Source organism: Oryx dammah, unplaced genomic scaffold (assembly GCF_014754425.2).
Source record: "Oryx dammah isolate SB20612 unplaced genomic scaffold, SCBI_Odam_1.1 HiC_scaffold_26, whole genome shotgun sequence".
In the NCBI taxonomy this organism is placed as follows: Eukaryota; Metazoa; Chordata; class Mammalia; order Artiodactyla; family Bovidae; genus Oryx; species Oryx dammah.
In genome coordinates, this window is record NW_024070210.1 from 48737929 (window position 1) to 48764528 (window position 26600).

The 26600-nt window shown below is 38.3% G+C and overlaps 1 protein-coding gene across 1 annotated transcript in view; it reads right to left on the bottom strand.

Moving 5' to 3' along the window:
* MNS1 (meiosis specific nuclear structural 1) overlaps nucleotides 1-26600 on the bottom strand; it is an 82597-nt gene that overhangs the window by 33862 nt on the left and 22135 nt on the right. The window contains exons 3-5 of the mRNA XM_040226589.1: nucleotides 25273-25400; nucleotides 5659-5761; nucleotides 105-334 (exon numbers count right to left, since the gene is read on the bottom strand). Of these exons, the coding sequence (XP_040082523.1) occupies nucleotides 105-334; nucleotides 5659-5761; nucleotides 25273-25400 (461 nt within the window). The remainder of the gene's footprint in view (nucleotides 1-104; nucleotides 335-5658; nucleotides 5762-25272; nucleotides 25401-26600) is intronic.

Consider the following 26600-nt stretch of genomic DNA (forward strand, 5'->3'; position numbering starts at 1 on the left):
TATCAGGCACTTCTTAGGTGGCTTATTCTTCATGACAAGCCTGAGATAAATCTAACAAATATTTAAGCAGCTTTAAGCATGGAAGAAAGTTGGGGCAAACTTACAATTGATCTTCTTCATAGATTTTCCTAACAATTTCATCAATCATGAGTTTCTCTTTCAGCAATTGCTCATAAGCTTCCTGCTTTTGCTTCTCTTGTTCTTCAAGCTGCTTTTCTAAGTCATGACTGTACTGTGCTTTTACTTGGTTTCGTTTGTCCTCTGCAGCATTCTCTTCCTTTATTAACCTCTGGTGCTCTTCCATCATAGTTCTGGCTATTTCAGCATCACGTTTCTGTTATTAAAACAAAATTCATCTTTCCATCATCAAATCTGAGCAAAATATGACAGAAAACTTTTAGCACACGGAACTGAATACAATAGAAGGCCTATTTCATAAAATATTTTCATCTGTGTAGATAAAAAGCAAAGGTAAGTCACTGTCACCTGAGGGGTTTGAATGAAAAGCAAATGAATGAAAAGAAGGGTTTGAATGAAAAGCAAACCCTAAAGAGGCTTTCCTATTTCTTCAAGTAGCTCTTTCAGGGCAATAAGGAGAATAACTCCACATTTGAAAAACAATAAGTAAAATTAGAAGTCCTTCATTAATAATTTTGTTAATTTCCAACAACAGTCATCTTCCTCATCTATTTAAAAGCTGATGTAGGTAATTTTCACAAATTTTAGCTCCACTGGGTACTTACTGGCTGCTATTTAGAGTAAGGATGGTGCTATCTTTTTTATACCTGTCTGCTATTAAATAGCTCTGAGCAAGTCAAGTTCTCTCAGCCTAAATTTTCTTTGCTGCCAGTGGTCTTTGAAATCTCCCCTTTCTCATTTATTAAAGGCCCTTTGAAATAACTTTAACTTAAGTAAAGGGTCACATACATCACTGTGTCTGTTTTCTGAGGTTTCAATTCACTCTTCAAGACCATTCCTTCTGAATGAGACACAATCCTGCATCTTGAACGGGTTACCTTGATTTCTTTGAGCATTTTGAAATCATTTAACAAAATGTTTTAACGTATATACACTGGGGCAGTTTAAAAAGTTATCCTTTACCATTATGATCACATCCCAAATGCTAGAATGGTTAGCAGCATCAAACACAAAATAAGAAACAGATGAAAATATGAAGGTGAACAGTGGCTATCATCAAAAGATCCACAAACAATAAATGCTGGAGAGGGTGTAGAGAGAAGGGAACTTTCTTCACTGTTGGTGGGTATGTAAAGTGGTGCTGCCACTATGGAGAACAGTATGGAGGTTCCTTAAAAAACTAAAAAAGAGCTACCATATGACCTTGGAATCCCACTCCTGGGCACATTTCAGGAGAAAAACATGATCCAAAAGGATACATGCACCCAATGTTCACTGAAGCAATACTTAGAATAGCCATGACATGGAAGCAACCTAAATGTCCACCAACAGAGGAATGGATAAAGATGTGGGACATATATACAATAATATTACTCAGCCATTAAAAAGAATGAAATAATGCTATTTGCTGCAACATGGATGGACCTAGACAGTGTTACACTGAGTGAAGTAAGTTGAACAGAGAAGGAAAAATATTATATGACGTTCCTTATACACAGAATCTAAAAAGAAATGTTACAAATGAACTTACTAAACAGAAAAAGACTCACAGACTGAGAGAATGAGCTTATGGTTGCAGCAGGGAAAAGGATAGTTACAGAGTTTGGGGTGGACATGCTCACACTACCATATTTAAAATGGATAGCCAACAAGGACCTACTGTATAGCACAAGGAACTCTCCTCAATGTTATGTGGCAGCCTGTATGGGAGGGGAGTCTGGGAGAGAATGGATACATGTATATGTATGGCTGCGTACCTTCAATTTTCACTTGAAACTATCACATTTGCTAACTGGCTACAGATCATAAAAAATACAGGTTTAAAAAAATAAAATATAAAGGCTAATGTTAATGCTAATTAAAAGACACTTAGTTCCAAAGAATAGCAAGAAGAGATAGGAAAGCCTTCCTCAGCAATCAGTGTAAAGAAATAGAGGAAAACAACAGAATGGGAAAGACTAGAGATCTCTTCAAGAAAATTAGAGATACCAAGGGAACATTTCATGCAAAGATGGGCTCGATAAAGGACAGAAATGGTATGGACCTAACAAAGCAGGAGATATTAAGAAGAGGTGGCAAGACTACACAGAAGAACTGTACAGAAAGATCTTCACGACCCAGATAATCACGATGGTGTGATCACTCACCTAGAGCCAGACATCCTGGAATGTGACGTCAAATGAGCCTTAGGAAGCATCACTATGAACAAGCTAATGGAAATGATGGAATTCCAGTTGAGCTATTTCAAATCCTGAAAGATGATGCTGTGAAAGTGCTGCACTCAATATGCCAGCAAATTTGAAAAACTCAGCAGTGGCCACAGAACTGGAAAAGGTCAGTTTTCATTCCAATCCCAAAGAAAGGCAATGCCAAAGAATGCTTAAACTACCACACAATTGCACTCATCTCACACACTAGTAAAGTAATGTTAAAATTCTCCAAGCCAGGATTCAGCAATACGTGAACTGTGAACTTCCAGATGTTCAAGCTGGTTTTAGAAAAGGCAGAGGAACCAGAGATCAAATTGCCAACATCCACTGGATCACGGAAAAAGCAAGAGAGTGCCAGAAAAACATCTATTTCTGTTTTGTTGACTATGCCAAAGCCTTTGACTGTGTGGATCACAATAAACTGTGGAAAATTCTGAAAGAGATGGGAATACCAGACCACCTGACTTGCCTCTTGAGAAATCTGTATGCAGGTCAGGAAGCAACAGTTAGAACTGGACATGAAACAACAGACTGGTTCCAAATAGGAAAAGGAGTACGTCAAGGCTGTATATTGTCACCCTGCTTATTTAACTTATATGCAGAGTACATCATGAGAAACGCCGGGCTGGAAGAAGCACAAGCTGGAATCAAGACTGGCGGGAGAAATATCAATAACCTCAGATATGCAGATGACACCACCCTTATGGCAGAAAGTGAAGAGGAACTAAAAAGCCTCTTGATGAAACTGAAAGAGGAGAGTGAAAAAGTTGGCTTAAAGCTCAACATTCAGAAAATGAAGATCATGGCATCTGATCCCATCACTTCATAGAAATAGATGGGGAAACAGTGGAAACAGTGTCAGACTTTATTTTGGGGGGCTCCAAAATCACTGCAGATGGGGATTGCAACCATGAAAGTAAAAGACGTTTACTCCTTGGAAGGAAAGTTATGACCAACCTAGACAGCATATTAAAAAGCAGAGACATTACTTTGCCAACAAAGGTCCGTCTAGTCAAGGCTATGGTTTTTCCAGTGGTCACGTATGGATGTGAGAGTTGGACTATAAAGAAAGCTGAGTGCCGAAGAATTGATGCTTTTGAACTGTGGTGTTGGAAAAGATTCTTGAGAGTCCCTTGGACTTCAAGGAGATCCAACCAGTCCATCCTAAAGGAGACCAGCCCTGGGTGTTCACTGGAAGGACTGATGCTGAAGCTGAAACTCCAATACTTTTGCAACCTGATGCAAAGATCCGACTCACTTTAAAAGACCTTGATGCTGGGAAAGATTGAGGGCAGGAGGAGAAGGGGACAACAGAGGATGATATGGTTGGATGGCATCACCAACTCGATGGACATGGGTTCGGTGGACTCCAGGAGTTGGTGATGGACAGGGAAGCCTGGTGTGCTGTGGTTCATGGGGTCACAAGAGTCAGATATGACTGAGTGACTGAACTGAACTAAATGCCTTTCCTGATCTAATTGATGCCTTTAACATATACACTGTAAATGTTACTTGACTCAAATTCTTTCTTTCCTCTGCTTTCTTAGCACATATTGTACTAGGCTCTACAGAAAAAATATGACATGACAAAAACATGTTTGTACAAATTACTACACACTTAGACAAATACAATAATGTTATTCCACAGATAAGAAAACTAAGGCTAAGAGATACAGCCAAAACTAGCACCTAAATATCCTGACACCTAGCCAAGTCTAAGAGTATTTGATTTAATTTTTGTGGCTCAACTTTATTTAGAAAATGATAACAAGGCTTTCAATAGCCAGAGTAAATATCTACAATTGCCTGGAATAACTTCAATTATCAAAATAATTAAAACTGCAATCTACTGTTCAAACTGTAGATCATGTTCTACTTTATTTTTGAAAGGGAAGAATATGGTAGTTGGAGTGACATTTCCTTACCCTCTCTTACCATCTGTCACACCAAAGGCTATCATTGTTAACAGCATGCTGTATAACCCTTTAGTTTTTTCTGTACTAACATACTGCACACATGTGTCACAACAGCCAGCAACTGTTCTTATCTATATAACACTGCACTGGTTAACTGTTTTGATATCACCCCTCTAATTGTATGTGTTTGTTGATATACACGACACATACGTATGTGTGTGTACAGATATACACAGATGTTGTATACACATAGCTATTTGCACAGGTTTTCAAAGATAAAAATGGTCTATAAAATGGTCAATAAAATGTATTATTTTCCAACATGTTTTTTCACAACTTGCTTTTTTTTCCTTTTAACAGAGAATATATTCTGGCCAATTTTAAAAGCCAGAATATTTGCCTTAACCTCTTTCTCTGTGTGTTTGTGCTCAGATATGTCTGATTTCTTTGTGCCCCATGGACTGTAGTCCGCTGGGCTCCTCTGTCCATGGGAGTCTCCAGGCAAGAGTACTGGAGTGGGTTGCCATTTCCTACTCCAGGGGATCTTCCCAAACCAGGGATTGAATCTGTGCCAACTGCATTAGCAGACACATTCTTTACCTGCTGAGCCACCAGGGAAGCCCTTCTCTTTAATAGCTGTAAAACATCTCTGAAAGGGATCTAGGAGAGAGGGAACTCTGCTATTAAAATGCTCTACAAAATAATAGAGAAATGAGGGCGAGGGAACTTAAAAGACTATGTAATACTGCCATCAGACCTTTCCATCTATGTCTAGCCTTTCTGAGTGACAATAAGAATTCAAGTGATGATGTACATCCAGCTTGTAAGGGTTAATAAACCCTATTTTAAATTAAACTGTGTAACACTACTGCTGAGTGTGTCTGAAAGTCTTTTGCCCAAGAGTAACTATTACCAATAATAATGGGTAGTAGATCAGGAGTAAGAAAAGAGGATAAAATTAGAGGAAATCATGAAAAAAAAGATTTCTGTTTACAAAACAGAAAAGTTTCCCAACCTAAATTTATAGTTGATTTTTTAAACATTTAAAAAATTAAAAATTTAACAAACACACTGATCATACTAACAACCTGTACTGGTTTGTCAAAGAATAATCAGTTAGATACCATTAGGAATGCTGGGAGTTACCAAATACAGATGTTCATTTTAACCAGCAACCTAATTCTCTATGTCTCTGAAAGGTTCTAATATTAAATTACAAAGCTCAATATCCATAATTTGCTACACCATAACAATCTAAAAACTATAAAATTATTTGAGAAATCAAACAGTGTAAATTCTTTATAGAATGCAACAATTTTCTAAAAATTGGTATTTTTTGCTTTTCTAAATGAAGCTAAAAATATGGAAAACATTATGACCAGAAACATGATTACCATTTGCTCATATTTAATGGCATCCTTTTCAGCAATTTGAGCTGCTCTTTCTTTATTCATGTAAGCTGCTTTTAATTTCTTCTCCAATTCTCTGAGTTCAGCACTGTTTAAAAAAGACAGAAATTTAAATTTGAGGACCATACATCTCTAATATTTTAAAAATAATATCTACAATTTAAATGAATTTTTTTCTAAATGTGTAAAAGATATTTACATTATTTTTTAGACATTTTGGAAAAATACTTTCTCCAGTCATCCCAAGAAAATCAGAATGCATGTGAAATGAGACATTATAATTAATTTTTCTAGACAAAACAACCTTTTTATTGTCAATAATCATCACTAAAAATCTTCTCACTAGTGCCTGGCTCAGAAAAGGTGCTATATCAATATAGGTTAAAATTTCTGTGCAGTTATCAGTACTATTAGGCTAAAAGATAATTACAGCAGAGAGGTTTAAACCTATACATGTTACTTCTTACATTTTGTACCTCGGTTTTGACATCATAAAAGGGGTAGCTTTGGCAATTAAATGAGTTAATGTGTATAACAGTAAACACTCTGCATATGGCAACTATTTTTTGATGATGAAGAGGGAGTAACATGGGCAAGTTTACTTCACTTCTCTGAGCTTGCTTATTTATCTGTTAAAAAATGGCAACTGACTTCAGATACTCTCTGAAATACTTTCGAATCTATCATCTTCCTAAACATAATGAAAACAATATGCCATATAAAATTTTTTATTTTAATATGCCAGTCATAATTATGAATATGACAGAATATGAGAATTCTGAGTTGGAAAGACTGTGAGAGGTCACCAAGATGTACAGGTTAATTCTTACTGGAACAAAGAGGCACTCATCTACCTATAAACTCAACTTACCCACAAAGAAACAGTCATAAAGGGTAAGGGAAGAGGGATACTCCTGGTATTATGGCGTGGATCCTTCTTGCCCTTATTACTGTAGATGCAAATGTATTTGACACAAGATTATCATCTTTCATAAAAATAGTGTTATAAACGAGGGATAAGTTTCCAGGTTAGCCTTATATATTCTGTTCCACACTAAGGGGTTGAGATACATCTACAAAAATTTTTGTTAGAGTTGGACACTAATGATTATGCACCAATATATACACAAACCCATCAATTTATAATACTGTCTCTACAAAAAAAAAAGTGCATTAAATTGCAAACAACCAAGGAGGCAAAAGTTCTGTATTCAGAAAACTATAAAATACTGATAAAAGAAACCAAAGATGACACAAACAGATGGAGAAATATACCACATTCTTGGACTGGAAGAATCACTATTGTGAAAATGACTATAATACCCAAAGCAATCTAAGATTCAATGCAACTCCTATCAAATTACCAATGGCATTTTTCACAGATTTAGAACAAAAATTTTACAATTTGTATGGAAACAAAAAGACCCTGAAGAGCCAAAGTAATCCTGAGAGAGAAAAACAGAGCTGGAGGAATCAGGCTCCCTGACTTCAGAATCAGGCTCCTTGACTTGAGACTATACTATAAAGCTACAGTAATCAAGACAGTATGGTACTGGCACAAAAACAGAAATACAAATCCATGGAACATGATAGAAAGCCCAGAGATAAACCCTCACATCTATGGGCAACTAATCTAAAACAAAGGAGGCAAGGATACACAATACAGAAAAAAACAGTCTATTCAGTAAGTGGTGGTGGGCAAACAAAACAGCTACATGTAAAAGAATGAAATTAGAACACTCCCTAATACCATATACAAAAATAAATTCAAAATGGATTAAAGCTCTAGATGTAAGGCCAGACACTATAAAATTCTTAGAGGAAAACATAGGCAGAACACTCTTTGACATAAATCACAGCAAGATTTTTTTTTTTACCCACTTCCTAGAGCAGTGAAAATAAAAACAATGGGACCTAATTAAAGGGCTTCCCAGCTGGTGCTACTGGTAAAGAACCTGCCTAATGATGCAGGAGGCTGCAACATTCTTCTTGGGTCAGGAAGATCCCTTGGAGTAGGAAACAGTAACTCACTCCAGTATTTTTGCCTGGAAAATTCCATGGAAAGAAGAGCCTGGCAGGCTAAAGTCAATGGGGTCACAAAGAGTTGGACACAACTGAGCACTGCAATTAAACTTAAAAGCTTTTCCACCACAAAGGAAGCCATAAATAAGACAGACAACCCTCAGAATGGGAGAAAATATTTGCAAATGAAGCAACTGACAAGGAATTAATCTCCAAAATATACAAACAACTCATGCAGCTGAATATCAAAAGAGCAATCCAATCAAACAATAGGCCAAAGACCTAAATAGATGTTTCTCCAAAGATGACATACAGATGGCCAACAAGGAAATGAAAAGATGCTCAACATCACTAATTACTAGAGAAAAGGAAGTCAAAACTACAGTGAGATATCACCTCACACCAGTCAGAATGGCCATCATCAAAAATCTACAAACAAATGCTGGAGATAGTGTGAAGAAAATGGAGCCCTTTTACACTGTTGGTAGGAATGTATAAATTGATATAGCCACTATAGACAACAGGTTCTTTAAAAAACTTAGAACTATCATATGACCCAGCAGTCACACTCTGGGCATATATCTAAAGAAAACCGTAATTCAAAAAGATACATGCACCCCAATGTTCACTGCAACACTATTCACAAGTGCCAAGACATGGAAGCAACATAAATGTCCAGCAACAGAAAAATGGATAAAGATGTGGTTTATACAATGGAAAATTACTCAGCCATAAAAAGGAATGAAATTGTGCCATTTGCAGAGATGTGTACAGACCTAGAGACTGTCATACAGAGTGAAGTCAGAAAGAGAAAAACAAATATCATACAATAATATGTGGAATCTGGAAAAATGATACAGATGAACTTATTTGCAAAGCAGAAATAGAGACAAAGATGCAGCAACAAGCATATAGATACCGAAGGAGGAAGGAGGGATGAGATGAACTGGGAGACTGGGACTGACATATATACATGGTGCTGTGGTGGTTTAGTCACTAAGTTTTGTCCAACTCTTTTGTAACCCCATGGACTCTAGCTCACCAGGCTCCTCTGTCCATGGAATTCTCCAGGCAACAATGCTGCACTGGGTTGCCATTTTCTTCTCCAGGGGATCTTCCCAACCCACGGATCAAACCTACATCTCCTGCATTGCAGGCAGATTGTCTACCCACTCTATTTATGGGAAGCCCCCATATATACACTACTATGTATAAAATAGGTAAGTTAGAGAACTAACTGGATAGCACAGAAAACTATTCCATGTTCTGTGGTGACTTAAATGGGAAGGAAATCCAAAAAGGAAGGAATATGTGTATACTACAGCTGATCAATTTACTGTACAGTAGAAACCAACAGAACATTGTAAAGCAAATATACTGCAATAAAAATTAATAAAATAAAACAGAAATTGCAAACAACCAACATTCAAATAAATGACTATTTAAAAGACAAGGGAACACATAATCATTGTATATATACCTAGAAGTGAAATTTGAGTCAGAGGGTAAGACTGTTCAAGTTTAGTATATAATGCCATTTTTTCAAAGCTTTGTCAGCTTTCTATTCTCATAAACACTGCCTAAGCACTCCCACCATTCCAAATCCTTGCTAATGCTTTAGTCTTGTCATAGATTTTAACTGTTCTTGTGGTGATGTAATTATCATTGGGGTTTCATTTCTCTATTACTAATGGAACTGAGAACTTTTTATAAGTTTAACTCATTTATATAACTTCTTGGATGTTCTTGCTCAGTATTTAAATTTTTTTCATTTTTATACTGGCTTGTCTACTTCTTATTGTAGCATAAAAGTTCTTTATATATTGCAGATAAAAGTTTCTTGTTGGCTAAATGCATTGTAAATATTTCCTTCCAGGTCTGTAGTTACTCTCAGAGTGGTTTCTTCAGATGGAGAGAAGTATTCTAAGCCACGAATCTTTTCTTCATTGTCAATGACTTTTGTGTCATGTTTTAAGAAATGCTGCCCAATGCACAAAGATTTTTTTTTTGTATTAGTTGCTCAAAGCTTTGCTATTTCACCATTAATTTTTAGACTATAATCCTTCAGGAACTGATTTTTACGTGTGTTATGAGGTAGAAATCAAGTTCACTTTCTTCCATATGGGAATCTAAGTGATTCAGTATCATTTTCTTAAATGTCTATTTCTGAATGCTCTGTAGTGATTCACATATATGGAAATGCAAAGTAGGAATGGCTAAAACAATCTTTTGGGGGACTTCTTCAGGATGAATACTTTTTATAAAGTCATAATATTTGAGAAAGTGTGGTTTTAGCACAGGAATGAACAAATGGACCAATGGAATAGACCAGTTCTTCTCAACCAGAAGTGTTAAGTAAGCTCTAATGCTCTTCAGTTCAGTTCAGTTCAGTTGCTCAGTTGTGTCCGACTCTTTGCGACCCCATGAATTGCAGCATGCCAGGCCTCCCTGTCCATCACCAACTCCCGGAGTTCACTCAGACTCGCGTCCATCGAGTCCGTGATGCCATCCAGCCATCTCATCCTTTGTCGTCCCCTTCACCTCCTGCCCCCAATCCCTCCCAGCATCAGGGTCTTTTCCAATGAGTCAACTCTTCTCATGAGGTGGCCAAAGTACTGGAGTTTCAGCTTTAGCATCATTCCTTCCAAAGAAATCCCAGGGCTGATCTCCTTCAGAATGGACTAGTTGGATCTCCTTGCAGTCCAAGGGACTCTCAAGAGTCTTCACCAACGCCACAGTTCAAAAGCATCAACTCTTCGGTGCTCAGCCTTCTTCACAGTCCAACTCTCACATCCATACATGACCACGGGAAAAACCATAGCCTTGACTAGATGGACCTTTGTTGGCAAAGTAATGTCTCTGCTTTTCAATACGCTATCTAGGTTGGTCATAACTTTTCTTCCAATGCCCTTAGGCATCTATTATATACAATGGATTAACTTAGCTCCTCTGGATCTGAAATAATATCAACTATATACTGCCTTTAAGAAAATTAAAAATACAATCACTCAACTTTCTGTGAGGCTTAATCCCGTTACGGAACTCCAGTTGAGGAAGGATGGGATAGAAAAATCCAAAAACTGATCCACGCACATATGCGCACTTACTTTTGAACAAAACTGGCATTACAGAGCCAATTTCCAATTTTACTAAGCCAGTCAGCTTAGTAAATGTGCTACTTAGTTATTTACTTAAATTTTCAAATTCACATAAAATTGTTCACAATATCCTATGATCTACAGTGATCTCCCATTTGTACAATCTAAAGTTATCCATTATCCCATTATCCATTCCTAGAACTGGCTATTTGTGCATTCTCTTTTATACTTTATTATTCCTGCCAGAGACTGCCAATTTTATTGGCTTTTTTAAAGGCACAATCTTTGGCTTTGTTGATTCTACTTTATGTTTACATTCTAAAATGATCATTTCTGTTCTTATCTGTATCTACTACATTATTTTAAATCACTCCAGATGGGAATTTTCTCTTTGTTTTCAAATAATTCCAGATGGAGTGTTCTTTCCTAATAGTCCTTTTAGATTATATGCTAGCCTCAAGAAAATAGCTTTAGCTACTTATGGGGATAATTTTTTTTTAATCCTATAATTTTTTATTGTGGTAAAATATACATTTAAAATATTTGCCATTTCAATCAATTTAAGTGTACAATTCAGTGGTGTTATTACATTCATAATGCTCAGCAACTATCAACACTATTTCCAAAAATTTTCTCTCCCAAAGAAGTGCTTTACCTATTTAAGCAATAACTCCCCATTCATCCCTTCCCCTCTAGTTTACTTTTTGTTTCTCTAAATCTGTCCCTGTATATTTCATGTAAGTGGGATTACATAGTCTTTGTCCTTTTGTCTCTGGCTTACTTCACTTCAGTTGACTCTTTGCAACTCCATGGACTGCAGCACACCAGGCTTCCCTGTCCATCACCAACTCCTAGAGGTTGCTCAAACTCATGTCCATTGAGTCAACAATGCCATCCAACAATCTCATCCTCTGTCGTCCCCTTCTCCTCCTGCCCTCAATTTTTCCCAGCATCAGGGTCTTTCCAATGAGTCAGTTCTTCACAGCAGGTGGCCACAGTATTGGAGCTTAGGCTTCAGCATCAGCCCTTCCAATGAATATTCAGGACTGATTTCCCTTAGGATGGACTAGTTGGATCTCCTTGAAGTCCAAGGGACTCTCAAGAGTCTTCTCCAACACCACAGTTCAAAAGCATCAATTTTTCGGCGCTCAGCTTTCTTTATTGGACCTTTATGGTCCAACTCTCACATCCATACATGAATACTGGAAAAACCATAGCTTTGACTAGAAGGACCTTTGTCGGCAAAGTGATGTCACTGCTTTTTAATACGCTGTTTAGGTTTGTCACAGCTTTTCTTCTGAAGAGTAAGCATATTTTAATTTCATGGCTGCAGTCACCATCTGCAGTCATTTTTGAGCCCAAAAAATAAAGTCTGTCACGGTTTCTATTGTTTCCCCATCTATCTGCCATGAAGTGATGGGACCAGATACCATGATCTTTGTTTTTTGAATGTTGAGTTTTAAGCCAGATTTTTCACTCTCCTCTTTCAATTTCATCAAGAGGCTCTTTAGTTCCTCTTCACTTTCTGCCATAAGGGTGGTGTCATCTGCATATTTGAGGTTATTGATATTTCTCCCAGCAATCTTGATTCCAGCTTGGGCTTCATCCAGCCTGGCATTTCGCATGATGTATTCTGCACCTACTTCACTTAGGATAATGTTTTTCAAGGTTCAGCCATACTGCAGCATGTATCAGAGCTTCATTCCCTTTTATAACTGAGCAATATTCTATTGTATGTATATGCCACAATTCGTTTATTTACTCATCGTTTGACAGACACTTAGCTGGCTTCTACCTTTTGGCTACTGGGAATAATGCTGCACAGAATACTGGCATACACGTATCTGAGTCCCTATTTTCCAGTTCTCTTGAGTATATACCTAAGTGTGGAATTGCTGAATCATATGGTAATTCTATGTTTACCTTTTTGAGAAATTGCCACTGTTTTCCACAGTGCACCATTTAACTTTCTTACTAACAGTATCTGAAGGTTCCAATTTGGCCACATCTTCACCAATACTTACTCTCCATTAGTCTTACTACAGTTATTCAACAGGTGTTAAGATGGTATCTCTTTGTGGTTCTGATGTGCATTTGCCTAATAACTAATATTGGGCTTCCCAGGTGGCACTAATGGTAAAGAACCCGCCTGCCAATGCAGGAGACACAAGAGATGTGGGTTTGATCCCTGGGTCGGTAAGATACCCGGATAAGGAAATGGCAACCTACTCCAGTATTGTTGCCTGGAGAATTCCAAGGACAGAGGAGCCTGGCAGGCTACAGTCCATAGAGTCACAGAGTCTGACAGGACTGAGCACATAGACACAATAACCAATGTTGAGTATTTCTTCATGTGCTACTGCCCACTGTATCTTCCCTAGAGAAATCTTAAAGTACTTGGCCCATTTTTAAATTGGGTTGTCTTCTGTTGCTGAATTATGGAAATCCTTTATATACTCTGGAACTTAAATCTTAACCAGAGATACAATTTACTTTTCTGGTCTGATTTCTGAATTAGGAGAAACATAGATTAGCACCTTCTGTCAGTCCTTCAGGTAGTTCCCAGGTAGGTTAGAATATACAGACACAATAATTTGTAATATCTGGTTTTCTTCTTCCAGAACCAGTACTCACAGTATGGGTTGCTTGCTTTAAAGACTTCCTCAGGGCAGGGAGGGGATGGAGCAAGGACAAGTAAAAACACTACAAACTTTTGCTACCATTGCTAAGTTGCTTTTTTCTTGTTTCAGCATTCACTTGGTTACTATAAAACTTTGTTGTTCAGAGTTCTTACAAAGTTGCTTCTGACAATTTCTGCTAGTTTGACTGAAAGGGCAGGAACTTGGAGCTGCTTCTACCTAGTTCCTAGATGTCACTCCAATCTTACAACTGTTAATCTGTGGCACTGTCGTGATCATTTAGTTAAAAACACTTTCTAATTTCAATTTTGATTACTTCTTTGGTCTGGGGTTATTTAAAAGCATATTTCAAAATATCTAAACATACAAAGACTGTCTAGTTTCTTTTGGCGGGGGCGGTTATTGTATATCTAGTTTAACCCCACTGTGGTCAGAGAACAATAGCTATGAATTAAATGTGTTGAAAATCTATTGATCTGCTCTGACATAACACATGGTCTTTGTTCATAAATGGTTCAAATATGTTTATTAAAACTACAAATATAGCCAGGTTTAAATGTATAGTCTTAGTATTTTCTTTCTATTTGTCCTACATGTTTTGTATTCTCTCTTCTTCTTGTCTCTATGTTCGGAGTCCCCAAGACCACACCGTACCCCTGGGTTTGATCCCTCACTTAGAGGATTCACAGGACTCAGCATATAGTTATACTCATTGATATGATTTATATTTATTATTTGGATATAATTTATATTAAGTCTATAGACTAGAGATCTCTTCAAGAAAATTAGAGATACCAAGGGATCATTTCATGCAAAGATGGGCTCAATAAAGGACAGAAATGGTATGGACCTAACAGAAGCAGAAGATATTAAGAAGAGGTGGCAAGAATACACAGAAGAACTGTACAAAAAAGATCTTCCCGACCCAGATAGTCAAGATGATGTGATCACTAATCTAGAATCAGACATCTTGGAATGTGAAGTCAAGTAGGCCTTAGAAAGCATCGCTACGAACAAAGCTAGTGGAGGTGATGGAATTCCAATTGAGCTGTCTCAAATCCTGAAAGATGATGCTGTGAAAGTGCTACACTCAATATGCCAGCAAATTTGGAAAACTCAGCAGTGGCCACAGGACTGGAAACGGTCAGTTTTCATTCCAATCCCAAAGAAAGGCAATGACAAAGAATGCTCAAACTACCACACAATTGCACTCATCTCACACACTAGTAAAGTAATGCTCAAAATTCTCCAAGCCAGGCTTCAGAAATACGTGAACTGTGAACTTCCTGATGTTCAAGCTGGTTTTAGAAAAGGCAGAGGAACCAGAGATCAAATTGCCAACATCTGCTGGATCATGGAAAAAGCAAGAGCGTTCCAGAAAAACATCTATTTCTGCTTTATTGACTATGCCAAAGCCTTTGACTATGTGGATCACAATAACTGTGGAAAATTCTGAAAGAGATGGGAATACCAGACCACCTGACCTGCCTCTTGAGAAATCTGTATGCAGGTCAGGAAGCAACAGTTAGAACTGGACATGAAACAACAGACTGGTTCCAAAGAGGAAAAGGAGTACGTCAAGGCTGTATATTGTCACCCTGCTTATTTAACTTATATGCAGAGTACATCATGAGAAACGCCGGACTGGAAGAAACACAAGCTGGAATTAAGATTGCCGGGAGAAATATCAATAACCTCAGATATGCGGATGACACCACCCTTATGGCAGAAAGTGAAGAGGAGCTAAAAAGCCTCTTGATGAAAGTGAAAGAAGAGAGCGAAAAAGTTGGCTTAAAGCTCAACATTCAGAAAACGAAGATCATGGCATCTGGTCCCATCCCTTCATGGGAAATACATGGGAAACAGTGGAAACAGTGTCAGACTTTATTTTTTTGGGCTCCAAAATCACTGCAGATGGTGACTGCCGCCATGAAATTAAAAGATGCTTACTCCTTGGAAGAAAAGTTATGACCAACCTAGATAGCATATTCAAAAGCAGAGACATTACTTTGCCAACTAAGGTCCATCTAGTCAAGGCTATGGTTTTTCCTGTGGTCATGTATGGATGTGAGAGTTGGACTGTGAAGAAGGCTGAGTGCCGAAGAATTGATGCTTTTGAACTGTGGTGTTGGAGAAGACTCTTGAGAGTCCCTTGGACTGCAAGGAGATCCAACCCGTCCATTCTGAAGGAGATCAACCCTGGGATTTCTTTGGAAGGAATGATGCTAAACCTGAAGCTCCAGAACTTTGGCCACCTCATGAGAAGAGTTGACTCATTGGAAAAGACCGTGATGCTGGGAGGGATTGGGGGCAGGAGGAGAAGGGGACGACAGAGGATGAGATGGCTGGATGGCATCATGGACTCGATGGACGTGAGTCTGAGTGAACTCCGGGAGATGGTGATGGACAGGGAGGCCTGGCGTGCTGCGATTCATGGGATCGCAAAGAGTCGGACACGACTGAGCAACTGAACTGAACTGATGGATATTATTTATATTTATTATTTCACTGTGATAAATCATAGTGAAATACAGAGCAGAATCAGAATGGAGGAAAAGCATGTGGGCAAAGTCAAGGAAATAAGCTGCAAGTTTCCAAAAGTCCTCTTCCCGGTGGAGTAACGCTGGACACACTTAATTTCCCGAGCAATGAGTTGTAACAATATGTGAAAAGTGTCTCCAGGAAATCACACTAGAGACTCAGGGCCCACAGTTTTTATTAGGGGCTGGTCATGCACGTATCCTCTGCCAACTAAACACCAAATTACTGACTACGGGAAGAAACAGAGTTCAGCATAAACTGTACTGTTTCTCCAAACAATTTAGGCACTCTTATCAAAGAGTGGTAGAAATCCAAATTTCCAGATATCAGCTAAGGACCAAAGTTCCAAAGCAGGACTTCCTAAAGATATTAGTCTCAAGTGTGCTAGGTTAACTCTTGCCTGCACAGCTTCATCAATTGCTGTTTAACATTTTCCCTCCATGAATTTGTCAATTATGTATTCTTTTCCAATTTTTATTACAGAAATATGTTTGTTTAAAGTCTAATAAAATTTCTTCATTATTTTTTACTAAATAATAAAAGATTATTGACACTTTAACTCCATGTATGTACTTCCTACCTGACTTTTGTTACAGTTCATGTCACCCAGCTATGCTGAATGGCTGAAGGGCATGTCCCTGCTAGAAAGGGCCTGACAAAATGCGGTCCACTGGAGAAGAGAATGGCAAATCACTTCAGTATCGTTGCCTTGAGAACCGCATTAACAGTATGAAAAGATAAAAAGACATGACACTGAAAGATGAGCCCCCTCAGGTCAGTAGCTGTTCAATACACTACTGGGGAGAGCAAAGAAACAGCTCCAGAAGGAATGAAGAGGCTGAGCCAAAGTGGAAATTATGCCCAGTTGTGGTTGTGTCTGGTAGTGAAAGTAAAATCCAATGCTGTAAAGAACAATACTGCATAGGAACCTAGAATGTTAGGTTCATGAATCAAGGTAAATTAGATGTAGTCAAACAGGAAATGGCAAGAGTGAACATCAACATTTTAGGAATCGGTGAACGAAAATGGTCAGGACTGGGCGAATTTAATTCAGATGACCATTATTTTACTGCTGTGAGCAAGAATCCCTTAGAAGGAATGGAGTAGCCCTCATAATTAACAAATGAGTCCAAAATGCAGTACTTGGGTACAATCTCAAAAATGACAGACTGATCTCTGTTCATTTTCACGGCAAACCATTCAACATCACAGTTTTGCTGAAGAAGATGGGGTTGAACGATTCTATGAAGACCTACATGACCTCCTAGAACTAACACCAAAAAAAAAGATGTTTTTTTCATCATAGGGGACTGGAATGCAAAAGCAGAAAGTGAAGAGATACCTGGTATAACAGGCAAGTTTGGCCTTAGAGTACAAAATTAAGCAGGGGAAAGGCTAACAGAGCTTTGCCAAGAAAATGCACTGGTCATAGCAAACACCCTCTTCCAACAACACAAGAGACAGCTTTACACATGGACATCATCGGTTGGTCAGTACTGAAATCAGATTGATTATATTCTTTGCAGCTGAAGATGCAGAAGCTCTATACAGTTAGCAAAAGCAAGACCTGGAACTGACTGTGGCTTACTGCCTACATTCACTGGATCATAGAAAAACCAGGAGAATTCCAGAAAAACACCTATTTCTGCTTCACTGACTACCTTAAAGCCTTTGTGTGGATCACAACAAACTGTGGAAAATTCTTATAAAGATGGGAATACCAAACCACTTTACCTGCCTCCTGCAAAATTTGTATGCAGGTCAAGAAGCAAAAGTTAGAACCAGACATAGAACAACAGACCGGCTCAAAATTGTGAGAGGAATACATCAAGGTTGTATATTGTCACCCTGCTTATTTAACTGATATGCAGAGTACATCATGAGAAATGCCAGGCTAAAATCGGGCTTGCTGGGAGAAATATCAATGACTTCAGATATGCAGATGACACCACCCTTATAGCAGAAAGTGAAGAGGAATTAAAGAGCCTCTTGATGAAGGTGAAAGAGGACAGTGAAAAGGCTGGCTTAAAACTCAACATTCAAAAAACCAAGATCATGGCACCTAGTCCCATCACTTCATGGCAAAAAGATGGGGAAACAATGGAAACAGTGACAGACTTTATTTTCTAGGGCTCCAAATTCATGGCAGATGGTGACTGCAGCCGTGAAATGAAGAAGTTTGCTCCTTGGAAGAAAAGCTATGAAAAAGCTAGATAGCATATTAAAACGCAGTGACATCACTTTGCCAACAAAGGTCCATCTAGTCAAAGGTAGGGTTTTTCCAATAGTGTAAGGTATGGTTTTTCCCATCCCATGTATGGATGGGAGAGTTGGACCATAAAGAAGGCTGAATGCCAAAGAACTGATGCTTGAACTGTGGTGTTGGAGAAGACTCTTGAGAGTCCCTTGAAATGCAAGGAGATCAAACCAGTCAATCCTAAAAGAAATCAATCCTGAATATTCATTGGAAGGATTGATGCTGAAGCTGAAGCCCTGATACTCTGGCCACCTGGTGTGAAGAGCTGACTCATTAGAAAAGACCTGACACTGGAAAAGATTAAAGGCAGGAAGAGAAGGGGATGACAGAGGATGAGATGGTTGGATGGCACCACTGACTGAATGGACATGAGTTTGAGCAAGCTCCAGGAAATGGTGAAGGACAGGGAAGCTTGGCTTGCTGCAGTGCATGGGGTTGCAAAGAGGTGGACGTCACTAAGCGACTGAACAATGAGTTCTTTGCAGTTGAAGTTGGAGAAGCTCTATACAGCCAGCAAAAAACAAGACCTGGAGCTGACTGTGGCTTAGATCATCAGCTCCGTTTTGCAAAATTCAGGCTCAAACTGAAGAACGTAGGGAAAACCACTAGGCCATTCAGTATGACCTAAATCAAATCCCTTATTATACAATGGAGGTGACAAATAGATTCAAAGGACTACATCAGGTAGACAGCGTGCCTAAAGAACTATGGATGGAGGTTCGTAACACTGTGCAGGAGGCAGTGACCAAAACCATCTCCAAGAAAAGGAAATGCAAGAAGGCCAAGTGCTTGTCAGATGAGGCCTTACGAACAGCTGAGATAAGAAGAGAAGTGAAAGGCAAAGGAGAAAGGGAAAGATATTCCCAAGTGAATGCAGAGTTCCAGAGAATAGCAAGGAGGGATAAGAAAGCCTTCTTATGTGAACAACGCAAAGAAATAGAGAAAAACAACAGAATGGGAAAGACTAGAGATCTTTTTAAGAAAACTGGAACTACCAAGGGAACATTTCATGCAAAGACAGGCACAATAAAGGACAAAACCATCAAGGACCTAGTAGAAGCAGAATATATTAAGAACAGGTGGCAAGAATACATAGAATAACTGTACAAAAAAGCTCTTAATGACCAGCTAACCACCATGGGGTGATCATTCATCTAGAGCCTGACATCCTGCAGTATGAAGTCAAGTGGGCCTTAGGAAGCATTACCACAAACAAAGCTAGTGGAGTTGATGGAATTCCAACTGAGCTATTTCAAATCCAAAAGGTGATGCTGTTGAAGTGTTGCACTCAATATGCCAGCAAATTTGGAAAACTCAGCAGTGGCCATAAGACTGGAAAAGGTCAGTTTTCATTCCAATCCCAAAGAAAGGCAAATCCAAAGAAATGTTCAAATTACTACACAACTGCACTCATTTCACATGCCAGCAAGATAATACTCAAAATCCTTCAAGCTAGGCTTCAGCAGTACATGAACCAAGAACTTCCACATGTACAAGCTGGATTTAGAAAAGGCAGAGGAACCAGAAATCAAATCACCAAAATATGCTGGATCACAGAAAAAAAAAACAAAAGAATTCCAAAAAACATTTACTTCTGCTTCATTGACTACACTAAAGCTGACTGTGTGGATCACAACAAACTGTGGGATACTCTTAAAGAGATTGGAATACCAGACCACATTACCTGCTTCCTGAGAAACCTGTATGCAGGACAAGAAGCAACAGACAGAACTGGACATGGAACAACAGACTGGTTCCAAATTGGGAAAGGAGTACGTCAAGGCTGTATATTGTCATCCTGCTTAACTTATATGCAGAGTACATTGTAACTAAATGTTGGACTGGATGACTCACAAGCTGGAATCAAGACTGCCAGAAGGAATACCAACAACCTCAGGTATGTAGATGATACCACTTTAATGGCAGAAAGTAGAGTAACAAAAGAGCCTCTTGTTGAAGGTGAAAGAGGAGAGTGAAAAAGCTGGCTTAAAACTCAACAATCAAAAAACTAAGATCATGGCATCTGATACCATCACTTCATGGCAAGTAGAGGGGGGTAAAATGTAACAGTGACAGACTTTATTTTGGGGGGCTCCAAAATCAATGTGGATGGAGACTGCAGACACAAAGAGTCTTGCTCTTGGGAGAAAATCTATGACAAACCTTGACAGTGTACTGAAAAGCACAGACATCACTTTGCCAACAAAGGTCCATATAGGCAAAGCTGTGGTTTTTCCAGTAGTCATGTACGGAGACTGGACCATAAATGTGGCTGAGCACCAAAGAATTGATGCTTTCAAACTGTGGTGCTAGAGAAGATTCTTGAGAGTTCCTTGGACAGCAAGGATATTCACTGTGTGCTGCAGTTCAGAGTAGACACGACTTAGTGAATGACCAAAAACAATGTTTTTAACTCTATATATTTTAAATCCCAAATTCAATCATTCCAATAAATGATTAACACATTCAAATTTTACCTAGCGTTACTACACATTTTCCTCCCAGAGGTTCTGAAATTAATGTTGGGACTATTCTTCTACCTCCAGAACAACTACTAGTATTTCCTTTAATGCAGGGTTATCAGTAATCAAGTCTCTGCTTTGTTTGACTAAAAATGTTATTTTAAAAATTCATCTCATCTTTGTTTATATAATTAACATCTTGATTATCAGTCTGGACTATAATCATACTGGCATTGGCAAGGAACTGGCTGTACATTTAACAAGGAAAGGCTGTCTCTGACTCTTCTTTGAGCTAGTTTTTGCTGAACTAATACAAGTTATAAACAAGGTACTTGTTTTTGTTTTCATGAAGCTATAGGTTAACTACATAACCTATGAAAGTGAAGTCACTCAGTTGTGTCCAACTCTTTGCGACCCCATGGACTGCAGCCCACCAGGCTCCTCTGTCCATGGGATTCTCTAGGCAAAAATACTGAAGTGGGTTGCCATTCTCCAGGGGATCTTCCCCATCCAGGGATCGAACCCGGGTCTCCTGCATTGCAGGCAGACACTTTACCCTCTGAGCCACCAGGGAAGCCCCATATAATCTATAGTTACCCATTATTTAGTAACTATAAATTGCAGTCATAATTATACAATTAATTCTAATAACTAAACAATTGTTACTAATTGTAATTATTGACGGTGTAATTAAAAAGGGATTTCTAAAACTAGACAGTTTCTCAATTCTAGTTACAAGCTGTGAAAAAATTAAACTTTTAAATATCTTTTTGAATTAAACAAAATCATGTCTTCAAGATAAAAGTCTCATGACTTCTGAACTGGAACTTTTCAAAGTAAATTTCAATGATTCTTAAAAATTTGCCCTGGGTTTTAAAAATTAAGTTAGAAGAGCCTAATCATGATTGAGATGATTTTCAATTATTTCAGATACATTTCAAGGACTAAAGCAAACACTTCCTTGAATTTAGACCTGTCAATCTACAGACGGGTACACTGATCAGATAATGGTCCACTCTCCATGTCGGTTACTATGTTATCATGCTGAGAAGAAACATACTCTATTTGAAAGAATACTCAACAAATGACTTTTGTCTTACATTTGAAGAAAATTTCCACAATGTACAGAATTCTAAATGGGCTATTATTTTCTTTTGGCCCTTTAAATCCACTGTCTTCCATCTTCTAACGTGGCTGCTCAAAGTTCAGTCCGACTTCTTACTATTGTTCCTTTGAAGGCAACAGTCTTTTTTGTGTGGCTACTAGTGTAAATTTTTATGGTTTTTCTCCATTGTTAGATTTCGAAAGTTTGACTACAACAAGCATAAATATGTTTTTAATTATTTATTATGTCTTAACCTGTGACTTTATGTCTTTTACTATTTTTGGAAATTTGCAGCCTGTATCTCTTTGAATATTGCCAGCACAGCCCTTATCCCTTTTAAGCTCTCTCTTGTATTCTTCTATCCTTTTGTTTCTCTATGCTTATTCTGGATATGTTCAACTGATCTGCTCACATAGTATCTCTTCATCTGTATCTATCCAGTAAAATCTAATTAGCTTCTGGATTATTAAAATAAAACATACACTAAAGTAGAAAATTCTCAAGCATGTATCATGTAAAATGCTTGCTTGTCAAGCTCACCTTCACTTAACTTTTAGCCATACTTGTGCCACCTGCAAAAACTTCCAGAAGAAATGCAGCTACAAATGCCAGGCTCACTATTCTGGTTTCCTTCCTCTCCCATGTCTTATTTTTATACCTTCTCCAGACAGTCTGTTCTGAGAGGAAGCATCTATCTGAATCAAGTAGTTTGCAACTGCTACAAAGCTCCTGCATTTAATTCTTATTATCAATGAGTTAAAGCCATGAAGGAACAGAACATTTATTTCATCTTCAGATAACATAAAAGTATCATGATAACTAACAATGATTGGAGAATTAGGATCAAAAAAGACAGCTTGAGACTAGAACACTACGAAGACACTGACAGTCATTTTAAATTTTTTCTTTTTAAGAATAGTAATTCCTAGAGAATTTGATAGAAGTTGTGGACACAGAAAAATATACATGGGTGTATTTGCCAAATATATTTACATGTAATTTAAAGAAGCTCGAAAACCTATGAAGCTCATCCATGGGTCATATAATATTCTATAGAAGCCTTGTTCGGTCAAGATAAAATGAAACAACTATCAAAGTAAATTCCAAATATATTCAACTTTGTAAGTACTCTTGCCTGGAAAATCCCATGGATGGAGGAGCCTGGTGGGCTGCAGTCCATGGGGTCACAAAGAGTCGGACACGACTGAGCGACTTCACTTTCACTTGTCACTTTCATGAATTGGAGAAGGAAATGGCAACCCACTCCAGTGTTCTTGCCTGGAGAATCCCAGGGACGGGGGAGCCTGGTGGGCTGCCATCTATGGGGTCACACGGAGTCGGACACGACTGAAGCGACTTAGCAGCAGCAGAGTTTTAATCAACAGTGTGATAGGCTGCCACTGAAAAGTAATCTTAGGCAACATTAAGGAACATATTCCAGAACAATGTGGTTAACTGTCTCACTATTAGGGGTACTGAACAACACCCTAGAGTATTACACTCTAGAGTATTATAATTGTGGGAGCGGTATTTTGATTGTGGGTACTCAGTCGCATCTGACTCTGTGACCCTATGGACTGTAGCCTGGCAGGCTTCTCTGTCCATGGGATTTTCTAGGCAAGAATAGTGGACTGGGTTGCCATCTTCTCCTTCAGTGGATCTTCCTGACCCAGGGATTGAACCCGTGTCTCCTGCATTGGAAGGTGGATTCTTTACTGCTGGGCTATCAGGAAAGCCCCCAATATTTTGTTAAGGAACATTAAAAGTCTAAGTCACATCTACAGAAGATAATCAAGATGGGGAAGAAGCTTGAAGTCATGTTATCTAAGGAACAGATGAAAGAATGAAGGATATTTAACTTATAGGAGGAAATGTTTAGCAAATTCATAAATATCTAAGTGAAAGTGAAGTGAAAGTGAAAGTCCCTCAGTCATGCCCGACTCTTGGTGATCCCATGGACTATACAGTTCAAGGAATTCTCCAGGCCAGAATACTAGAGTGGGTAGCTGGTCCCTTCTCCAGGGAATCTTTCCAACCCAGGGATCAAACCCAGGTCTTCTGCTTGGCAGGCAGATTCTTTACCACTGAGCCACCTGGGAATAGGACAGGATGTCCTAAAGAACTCTATTTCTTTTTCAGTCAGATAACAGAACTAAGACAACTGCCTGGAAATTACAGGGAAATTAACTTTGAAACAACAGAGGAAAAAGGAGTATTCAAAAGAGCTGAATGAAAAAGAAAGTTTCTATTATAGTCACTAGACATGCTGAACCACAGATGACCAGCCATCTTCCAGAAATATTGTAGGAAATTTATGTAGGGGCATAAAATTAAATTAGGCGTCACCTCAATAACCTCAGATATGCAGATGACACCACTCTTATGGCAGAAAGTAAAGAGGAACTAAAAAACCTCCTGATGAAAGTGAAAGAGGAGAGTGAACAAGTTGGCTTAAAGCTCAATGTTCAGAAAACGAAGATCATGGCATCCGGTCCCATCACTTCACAGGAAATAGATGAGGAAACAGTGGAAACAGTGTCAGACTTTATTTTTTTGGGCTCCAAAATCACTGCAGATGGTGACTGCAGCCATGAAATCAAAAGATGCTTACTCCTTGGAAGAAAAGTTATGACCAACTTAGACAGCATATTCAAAAGCAGAGACATTACTTTGCCGACTAAGGTCCGTCTAGTCAAGGCTATGGTTTTTCCTGTGGTCATGTATGTATGTGAGAGTTGGACTGTGAAGAAAGCTGAGCGCCGAAGAATTGATGCTTTTGAACTGTGGTGTTGGAGAAGACTCTTGAGAGTCCCTTGAACTGCAAGGAGATCCAACCAGTCCATTCTGAAGGAGATCAACCCTGGGATTTCTTTGGAAGGAATGATGCTAAAGCTGAAGCTCCAGTACTTTGGCCGCCTCATGCGAAGAGTTGACTCACTGGAAAAGACTGATGCTGGGAGGGATTGGGGGCAGGAGAAGAAGGGGACGAAAGGATGAGATGGCTGGATGGCATCACTGACTCAATGGACGCGAGTCTGAGTGAACTCCTGGAGTTGGTGATGGACAGGGAGGCCTGGTGTGCTGCAGTTCATGGCGTCGCAAAGAGTCGGACACGACTGAGCGACTGAACTGAACTGAACTGCAGATTTCTCTTAAGAGTTAGATTCATGAGTCTATTTTTTTTTTAAAGAGGTCATTTTAAAAATTATCTTTAGAGAAAAGAGAAGAGGGAATTGATATTAATTTTTACATCAAATAGTATCACTTTATTTCTATGAATATGACCTCTTTTCTCAAATGTATATATATATATGTGTACACACACACATATATAGGATTTAAAGCACTAACTATTTCCAGTCAAAATATTAACTAAGTACAATGACATAAAGAAATTTCACTCTTAGGTGATAAGCATTACATAAAACTTTAAAGATAAAGACTAAATAAATAAAGGTTTTGGCAGTGAAGATACCTGTTTTCTCTTACTTGTTGCCTCAACTTTTCATCCTTTAGACTTTCACGTTTTAGTTTTGCCAGTTCCGTAGCCAATTTTTCTTCTTGTTCAAGCTGGAGCTGCCTCAATCTTTTGTTTTCTTCTGCCTAAATAAAGAAACAAAACTTTAGTCATTTGTCCTCCAGAATCAGATATTTTTTAATAAAGGCTGAATTTGTTTTATAGTAGAAAACTACAAGTGCCTTCTGAGCAGTCAACTATTCACATTTTATTTTAAAATATAAAATATTATTTCCATAAATAATTTTTCTGAGCATTTTGTCATGGAAAATTCCAAACATCAAACACGAAAAGAAGACTATTGAAACATACCCTCAGGAAGCCATCACTCATCTTCAACAATTATCAATATTTTCCCAATCTTGTTTCCCTGCTCTTCTACTCCACTTCTACTTTTTTCTGCTTTTTTTTTTTTTTTGGCTAGAGTATTCAAAAACAAATTCTAGATATATCATTGCTTTGTAAATAGTTCAATATTAATCTCTGACAAGAATCTCTTCTTATATCAACATACCATTAACAAACTGAATAAATTAACAATAATTCTTTAGAAAGGCCTAATAACTTGTCCATACTCAGGTTTCCCCAATTGTCTCAAAGATCCTTTTTCTGTTTATTTTTTTGGTTTGTTCAAATCAAAATCCAAGCCAACCCATATACTGTACCTAGTTATTATTTATCCTTAGTCTCTTTCATTTTTTAAGTCTCCTCACACAGTTCCTCCCCCCTCCACCCTACTCCCCCTGGCAAGGCACTGACTTGTTGTGGAAATTAGGACATATGACCCACAGAATGCCCCACGTTCTGAATTTGACCAATTGCTTCCCCAAGATATCACTTGTTTCTTTTTCCTATTTCCTATAGAATGGTTGAAAGATCTAGAAACTTGATTAAATGCTATATTTAGGAAAGAATAAACACATAAAAGGGGTTTCCTGGTGGCTCAGTGGTAAAGAACCTGCCTACCAATGCAGGAAACTTGGGTTTGATACCTGGGTCAGGAAGATCCCCTGGAGAGGGAAAGGGTAACCTACTCCACTATTCCTGCCTGGGAAATCCCATGGACAGAAGAGGCTGGCAGGCTACAGTCCATGGGTTGTAAAAGAGTCAGACCTAACTGAGCAACTGAATATGGCATGACAAGCACATAAAAAGATGTTCAATATCATTAAACATCAGGAAGTTCAAGTTAAAACAACAATGCTATATCACTACATACATACTGGAATGGCTATAATGAAAAGTAACAAAACCAAACGCTGGTGAGAACCTACATACTTCACATT